General features: G+C 50.6%; 1 protein-coding gene across 4 annotated transcripts in view; it reads right to left on the reverse strand.

The window, feature by feature from the left end:
- CHST11 (carbohydrate sulfotransferase 11) overlaps positions 1 to 7,768 on the reverse strand; it is a 172,301-nt gene extending 164,533 nt beyond the window's left edge. Inside the window, exon 1 of one of the 4 annotated variants that reach the window (XM_080558140.1) lies at positions 5,126 to 5,468. In XM_080558140.1, the coding sequence (XP_080414266.1) occupies positions 5,126 to 5,228 (103 nt within the window). In that variant the 5' untranslated portion in view covers positions 5,229 to 5,468. Of the gene's footprint in view, positions 1 to 5,110 lie in introns of all 4 variants that reach the window. The other 3 variants (XM_080558139.1, XM_080558141.1, XM_080558142.1) reach the window with 3 other exon arrangements.
- Positions 7,769 to 8,742: the final 974 nt, after the last annotated feature.

Here is an 8,742-nt window from a genome sequence, read left to right on the forward strand (position 1 = left end):
CTCAGGATCACCTTAGAGTTGATACATAATACATATGCATTAGCCCAAAAGGCTTGAGAGGAAAAAAAAAAAACTGCACTAGAATGACATTCATGCAAGGACAACTGAAGCTGCTTTGTCAGGCAGGATTTGATGCCGTACGTCTGGCCACAGAGTCAAACAAAACACAGGAGTGCTGACTTCGGGAAGAGTAACATGGATCTAACTTTTTTTCCAATTTCTCTAAACCATTTTTAGACTTAGTGACATGGCCCAGTATAAGATAAACTACCCGTCACTCCTAGAAAACAGTGGAAACGATGTAAGAAATCAGAAAGATGCTCACCCTATACAGAGAGAAAATTGAAATCCTAGTTGCACCTGATCAGCTGTATAATTTTTTTCCATAAAAAGCACTGGGCATTTATACCGCATCACACTGCTTTGTTTAATCCTACAGGAAAAAAGTTTCCACTCACATTGACATTTTATCTCTGAAAAATTTAGACTTTGCCCAAGTCGTGACAGTTTTATGTCTGTGAACAGAGTTGAACACTGCTATGAAAGTCAGCAGACAGTTTCCTTGGTATTAATTAAGAGTAATAAAAACATTGAAAGCTTACACAAATCCGCATTGCAGAAATGGTAATTGTGGAGTAATAAACGTTCTGATAAACTACCGTTTAGTAAGACCTTACTGTGGACAGTGACAGGCAATTTTGGCTTGAATACATTCAGAAACAGATTTTTATTTCTAAAGGTCAGCAAGCAGTTGTTGCAAATAAGCTATACTCGTATGTACTGAGACAGAAAGAGCTGCCCTTCTGATAAGTTTAATATTCACTAACGAGGAAGACTTTCAGAAGACACAGAGAGCAGTTAACTTAGAGCACTTCCAGCCTACTGGTACCTTTGAGAAGGGGGACCCGAGCGAGTTTGCTCACACTGATCATGCAGTCCCGTAGAAATCAATGAAAACCTTACAGGGGCACCGACAAAGGAATACAGCACGGCCCCCTCGCCGGCGCACAGCGGGGTTTCTGCCTGCGACTGGGGGACGGATTTCATCGTATGCAATTAAATGAGGGCCAGATTCTTGTGGCTGTCAAATGAACTCCATCTCCCAGCACCCCAAACAGAATAATTTAAAGCCAGTATACGGGGTCCATCAAAGGAATGCCACACACCCACTGCTTTGCAAGTCTCCTTCCCCTTTATAAGCAGGGGAGAAAGTGTGGAGCAGTTGCAAGACAGGAGACTGCTGCATTGATTTTCAGTCTCCCATCAAGACCAATAATGAGCTTGTCATCAGACAAAGAAAAAAAAATATCTCATGTGATCTGAGCTGTTCTGACATTTGAACAAAGGTAGACAGCAGCCTTCTGTAAGGACCAAGCAGCTATCAATCAGACAGCGCTACAAGAGTAACTAAGACGATCAGGGACTGGAGGCCAGTCCGAGGACCTAACCTTTGTTAGCATTCACGGGAGAATTGTACGAGTCAAAATCAGGAGATGAGAAATGGAGCAAAAGCATTCCGGTCTGCAGTGAAAACAACACAAGGGGGAAAAAAACAGATTTAGAATAAAAATGCATCTCAGGTAAAAAACATTAAAAAAAAAAAAAAAAGACACTCTTAGCTATTCTACCTCTCTGGTATTTTCCCTCACGGAGGATCCCAGCACACTGCCTGCCCCTGCTCCTGCCCCGGCCCAGCAGCTCCTGCGAGCACTCCTGGAGGCACGGTCCCGCTCGCCGCAGCTGGGGTGCATGCAGAAGGCAAACTGTGAAAGCTTAGGCAGGCCGAGGGCTAGTGGGTGAACTGATTTCATCAGAAAAGCAGCACGTGCAACTGTGGTCAGCTGCCATATAAAATCCTAGGGCCAACCCACTGTATGCAGACAGAAGATAACCAGGTTTCACTCAGTGCTGCAGTTAGTGCGTGGGGGAAATATTCTGAGCAAGGACCTGTGAATATCAAAAAACCTTTACTATGTCCAGCTAAGGCAAATACTGAAGAACATGTTTTTGCATTTGGGTGTGTTGACAATTTCTTTTTGTCCTTTTTTTTTTTTTTTTTTTTTTCCTTTCGTAGAGGCTAGACAGGCAACAGGAAAACACACAGAAGTCCCCGCTGCTATTTCCTCCCCCGGGAGCAAACAGTGAGCTGGCCTCCCCCAAATCCACAGGCAAGCCACAGAGCCAGGATCACCTCCAGAGCTTTCTCTGCAGTGCCCCTGAGCGCCACGGAGCAGCACTGCTCACCCTTCCCCACCGGAGACCGGTCAGGGAACCCCATTTCGGGCGGGTGGGTCCCCGAGCGAGTAGTTAACCTCTGCCAAAAGTCGCGCCTTGCAGAGATGCGTTCACCGGACAGCACGCTTACCGCTGGCTTCCCAACGGAGAACTGCTGTGGAGCCAAAATGAACAACGTGTCAAAAGCACCTGACCCCCCTCCAGTACGCTGCTATTTGCGATACCGTGCAGGGACACGGCACCAAGTTCTGTCGCGAAGGTAAGGGTAAGAGCAGGCACCTTCCCTTTTCCTTTTCCCCGAGAAAGTCTTCCATTAGCTGTCAGTTTCCCCATTCATCTACTCCAATGGAAAAATCCGCCAGCAGGGGCAACTTTTCGCTGTTGCTGGTATTGAAACGGTTCTAGCAAGAGATTCAGATGTCTAGCAAGGCATTCAGACTTTCTAAAACGGAAAATGCCCGCCTGACAAATGAAGAGTTTGCCCTGTCCCTGAGGGGCACTGGGCTCATCATTTGATGGCCTCCCAGCATCTTTCACCCACCCTGCATCACACACAAAGTTGTTTGGGAAGCCCTGTAGGCAGAGAACGAGTTTCCTAAAATTCACGAAGAGAACTGAGGGGGTGAAGAAATTGCCAGATTTTGAATAAAGAGCTGACAGTTCTTGCAAAGAACTTAACCGAAGACCTTATTTTCCGTCCAAAAAGCTCGGGTAGAAATTTTTCAGCTAATTCTGACCGCAGGGATCCTGTCTTACAAAGCGCTGTGAACTTCCAGCACCAGCGGCCGGTGGCAGCCCGGGGTCTGAGTCAGCTCCCTCCTGCTGCCTTCCCAAGGCGCATGCTCCAGTGCGAAGCACCTAAAATTTCAAACACCCTCAGCTACCAAAGGGGTACCAGCAAGATTTTGAGAGGTTTTAACACCTTCAGTCCCATCGCGCCTGACTTGCCCTTGGCCAGGGGCTCAACTCCCATGAATTGAGGGATACAGCAAGAAGGGTTATTGACGTGCACGGAAATAAGGATGCTGACAATCTCCCAAACGGATCTGCTACCTGATGCATGCCGCACTCCCAAGTTCGCTGCCTCCCTCCAAGAACACCACGTTAGCCTACCGTCTGCACCACGAGGCAGTAACATATACAACCATATGATAGAAACCCGGTGAAAATAGCTGTCTAAGCTTCACGAACTGCACGCCAACTGACTGACCGCGCTACGCGTCAGTCCAGATTAGAGTTTGATAGATTTCTAGCAGTTTCCACTACAGCAACAGACCACTTTAAAAGAGAAGCAGAATTAGTCATGATCAAAAAGGTACAACAGAGATGGAGGGGTTCTGGTTGCATTTATTTCCAGACCTATTCCACACACACTAACAACCTAGAAACGTGTCCAGTGGAAGACGGGTGCAGTTCATCCTCCCCCTGATTGCACAGCATCACGCTCTCACCTCAGAGTTTATGGCAAACCCTTTGAATTGTATCGAAATCTCAACCTATTTATAGTTCCACAACAGCACGAATATAAAACCATAACCTTCAGCAGTTAGCAATAGAGCGTATTGAGAATTCTTTTAAGGCAATTTTTATATACTCAAAAATTCACAACGAAACATTTAATTTAATCTCCCGCTTACTGCATGCTGAGTTTTTGTTCCAGCAGTACAATTCATCCGAAACTAGGGGAAAAAGACAACTCTTAGCCAAATTTTCTGAATACGCATGCAAACTATAATGCCCGCGGAACGCAGTCAACGCAAAGACTCATACTTTTATTAAATTTGTAAAGCTGTGTTACAGCTATCTGGTTTGCACGGTGCTCGGAGCCCTCGGATAAAGCCTTCCCCAGCTCTGCTGAGGGCTGAGCACTCCTTGCGACGCCGGCGAGCACGGAGGAGATGCAGCAGGGAAGAAAAAACACGCCGATCTTCCCAAAGAACCAGCAGGTACGGACACAGACGGGCACCCTGAGAGAGCGCGTTCATGGAGCGAATGACACCGACCTGAGAGGAGCAGGCAGCTGACAGAAAAGCACCAAACAAGACTTGGAAACACGACTTGGCCTCGCCGCAGCACAGAGGACCCGCTGCCTCCTCACCGCAGCCGCTCGCCAAGCCTCCGCGCTTCGCAGCTCCCAAAACTTTAAGGAAGGTGAATTTTTAAGCGACTACAGCCCGGTAGCGACAACCGGGGGAGGACGGAGGCGTGCTGAGCACCTCCTTTTCCCTTCGCCCCCCTTTGCCCCTCGCACTGCCAGGAGGCGACGGGCACGGCCGGGGGCTGCCGTCGAGGGGCACCGCTGCCTCGGCCGGGCGTAGGGTCCGCTACAAAAGGGGTCGGGGCGGCTGGGGCGGACCGGCACGGCTCGGAGGGGCAGCTTTAAGGACCGGCAGCTTTAGGGACCGGCAGGGCTCGGACCCTGGCTGCGGTCGGGCGCGGTGCGAAGTTTCCAGGACCCAGCCCCACGTCGGGGGGATCGGCAGCAGGACCACGCGGGGTGCGGCCCCCGGGGGCCGGGCAGAGCCGAACCGAGCCGGGCAGAGCCAAACCGAGCCAGGCAGAGCCGAACCGAGCCGGGCAGAGCCGATCCGCAGAGGATGCGGGGATGGAGGCACAGCCCCGGCTGCCGCCGCTCCGTCCAACTCCGCTCCTCGTCCCGCCGCAGGTTAAAATTAAAAAGAAAAGAGATAAAAAAAAAAAAAAAAAAGAGGCGAGCCGCCAAACTTTGCTCCCCGCCGCGGGAAGTTCCCCGCGGAGCCCCGTCCGTGCCGCAGCGCTGCCGGCAGCCGCGACCCGTGGCCGGCCGCCACCTGCCCCCGGGAGGGGGGGGGGGGGGGGGGAAGGTTTGGCGGCGGTGCCGGTGGCGGTGCCGTACCTGGGTGCAACGTACTTTGGAAGTAGAAGATGACGAGGATGAAGGAGCCCACGGACGTGACCAGGACCATCCTGCACACCCGGTTCATCCTCATTACTTCCAGCACCGCCGGCTTCATGGCGTTGCCCGGCGGCGCGGGAGGGAGAGCGGGTGGGTGGGGAAGGGGGGGGGCGGCGGAGCGCCGGTGCCCGAGCCGAGCCCCGAGCCGGGCAGAGCCGAGCCGAGCCCCGAGCCGGGCAGGAGGAGCCGCAGCCGCCGCCGCCGCGCCGGAGGATGCCCGGGCGCCCGCGCCCCGCACCGGGGGGCGCTAATGCCTGCGCTGGGCGTGACCACGCGGCGCGCCAGGCGGAGGGGCGCTCTGCGCCGCGCGAGGCGGGAGGCGGGCCGGGCGGGGAGCCGGGGCGGAGCGCTCCCCCCCCCGCGCCGAGGGGAGAGATGGTCCCGCCCGGCGGCGGCGGCGGCGGCAGCTGCGGGCGGGAGGCGGGCGGGGACGCGCCGCGCTGCCCCGAGGGGCGCCGCAACGGCCGGGGGCCAGCGGGCGGCGGCGGCGCTGAGGGAGGGGGCGGCGGGCGCCGAGCTTGGCCCCGTCCGTGAGGAAGCTCCGCGGTCCCCCGGGGTAGCGCCCGCTGCCAGCCCCGAGCGCCTCCCCTGGCGTTATGTAAGGCTCCCGTTGGTAGCCGCTCTTTGTCATCGCCTCGCCGCCGCGCCGGCCGGCGGCTGCGAATGTTTATAAGCGGCGTAACCGCCGGCTTTCGGTAGCACTGAGTCATCCCCCCGCCAGCGCTGCCACCTGGCTGCCGCAACCGCGGCGGGGTTGGGGCGTTAGCGCCAGGCGTCGGGTGTCGCAGTTAAACCCGTGGGACACGAGGGCGCTTCCCTCACGGTGCCCCTCAGCAGCACGCCTCAGGGCGGGCGGAGCGCGCCGGCAGGCCACGGGGCGCCCGGCTGTGCGCGGGAGGAAGGCAGAAGAGCTGCGTGTGAGGGAACAAAACGGCCCCAAGGGGCCCACACGAGCGTTGGGGTCCCAGGACCTCCACGTCACACCAAGGGGTTGGGGTGCCAGTGCCTCCGCTCCCCACGTCACGCCAAGGGGTTGCGGCAGGCCACAGTGCACGGCCAAGTCCTGGACAAGGTTTTCCGCTAACCACACCGTAGGGCTTCCAAACTGGGATCTCCCGCTTGCTCAGGACTACACAGCTGTTTAAAAGTACATCTGAGAATTAATACAAAGTCCACAAGTCCTCGTGTTAATCAGTCCCTTTGTTCTCCCGCTGCACCCCAACAGTAGTTTGCTACTGCTTTTCCTCGTGCTAAAGTGAAAATCCTTTTGGTGATACCATCTTCACGGGTAAAAGGATTTTTTTTTCCCCTCCAGATTTCTGTCTGTTCTTCTGGGGGGGTTGGAAGAGGTCTTTAAAATGAAAATAGCCCTAAACAGACCCAGCCCAAAGCTGGAGGCTGGGAAGCAGGTAGGATAAAACACAGTTTAAGCCAGAAAAACAAAAACAAACAAGAAGTGTGAGTATTCCTTCCTGGGTAATTGTGACAGAAACAGCTAAAGTCATGGGGGCTTTCCATTCAGACAATTAAAAGGCTTTTTATCTAAAGGATAAACCATTTGTCTAGACGTCTGTGACAGAGTAGAGATTAGGTGGGCTTGGCATGGAGTTGCCTTAATGAGAAAATATTCAATTTTGCTTACTTTCTGTAGATTTTTCTTTCAGCAGTTTTGATATGCAGTGTCATCCTAATGTAAAAGAAATTTTAAATAGATTTTTCCTCTTTTAAATACAAACCTCAAAAGTGACACAAAAGCCTTCTACCAAAATCACTACAGAGAGAAGTACTTCTAATACGTAACACACCAAAGTGACGAAGTCAGTCAATAAAAGCCAACCAGAAGCACAGCCTGGCATTTCAGTATGCATCCATCAGTGTGCACACACCAGTACAACAGCAACTGCAGTATTTTAACAGGAAGAACTAGCCTGTATCCAGAAACGTGGCTAAGACACCAAGGGATGAGGGCAGAAGCCAAGGATTCAGTACTCAGGCAAGTAACATGTGCAAAGAGAAATGCTCTACACTGCTGGAGAAGGTGGTCTGTTACTCAGTGTGGCTTAACAATAGTTACTCTCTTCTTCTGGACATCACCCTACAATGGAAAGATGTAGCATTTCAGAGCAGCAGAGGAAAAAAGAACCAGCTGTGTTGCCAATAGCCTTATTATAAGAGAATTGTAAAAGCAATACCTTCATTACATAAACTGAAAATTACAAGATTAACATTCATGCTCATGCTTGCAGCATCTATGTCAGTTTCAAACTATGGCATCCTTTTTAATGTCCAGTGAGTTAGGACAATGATGAAATACAGCAGGTTTGTTTTCGTTTTGTAGTGGTGGTGGTTGGTTTTGTTTGTTTGTTTTTGACATTCAGACACCTGTACTTTGGATTTCCTACAGGAAAGAGCAAAAGAGAGCATGAAAGAGGGAACACAAGGAAATGCAGCTGTCTTTCCAGATGAGTGCCAAGTTTTCTAGTAGGTATAATGCACAGCTCAGACGCTTTAAAGCACACCCCTGAGTGGATGGTTTAGCAGCTGCAGAGCAAAAGGGAGACCTTGGGTTGTATGGTAGGTGTGATCACCTACCATTGCCGTGATAATATCCAGTGTTCAGTGTCTCTAAATAAAATATTCTCATCATCCAAGAGACTTCTAGAAAGAAAGAATTAAGAGCTTAAGAACCAGATGTCAGTGACATCAAAAGGAGTCCAGACAGTGTTTTGTAGATTATTTCATAACAGAAAAGCTTTAGAGAAAACAAACAAACAAAACCACCCACATCACTATTTATTGATAAAGCTCTAAAAATAACAAAACCACAGTTGAAAAACAGCGCAGACAGAAATGCAGTGTGTAACAAACTCATAGTGCAATTTATGAAAAAATGACAAGCATGCTAATATTAAGGAGCATGTGGAAATTTAAAACAGAAATCCATTAGTAAAGAGAGGCGTCACTGAGAAACACAGGTATCTATGATACAACTTATTTTGTTTTATATCGATAGGCTTCCTCCTCTTAAAAACAAAGGTTAATATTTTGGGGGAATATTTTTGGATTGGGGCAACTAATATTATGAAGGGAATATGCACAAGCTTTTAGGCATGCAAGCTCTTCTTCAGATCTGGAACAGAAGCAGCAAGTTTCAGACTGTCTCACGTCTCTGATTGTTACAGATCCAGTCCCATCACAGCGCTTACCACCACAGAGTGAGGCTGCCTAGCTAAACGATCAATAAATCTTCAGGATCACCTACGTGTCTCTCTGGTTATGTTCTGTGGGGATAGTTTAACTTCTTCTGCCTAAACCAACCATACCATAAAGAGACCAGGGTTTTGTCTTTGACCATCAAGGAAAAAGTACATTGCTTTAGTAAACCCGGCCAGTCTATAAACCTTTAATCTGACCAGTTCCATCTAATTGCACTGCCTGAAAATAGGAAGTCAAACAAAAAGGAAATATTTTAGGTGCAGGGCATGCACCTCCTTACTTCACAACCTTGTACCGCAGCCTGAGATTACCTATCAGTCAAATTGTATTTGGCAATGTTATTCTACTAATATATG

The sequence above is a fragment of the Anser brachyrhynchus genome (assembly GCF_964034855.1).
Source record: "Anser brachyrhynchus genome assembly, chromosome: 1".
NCBI classification, from domain to species: Eukaryota; Metazoa; Chordata; class Aves; order Anseriformes; family Anatidae; genus Anser; species Anser brachyrhynchus.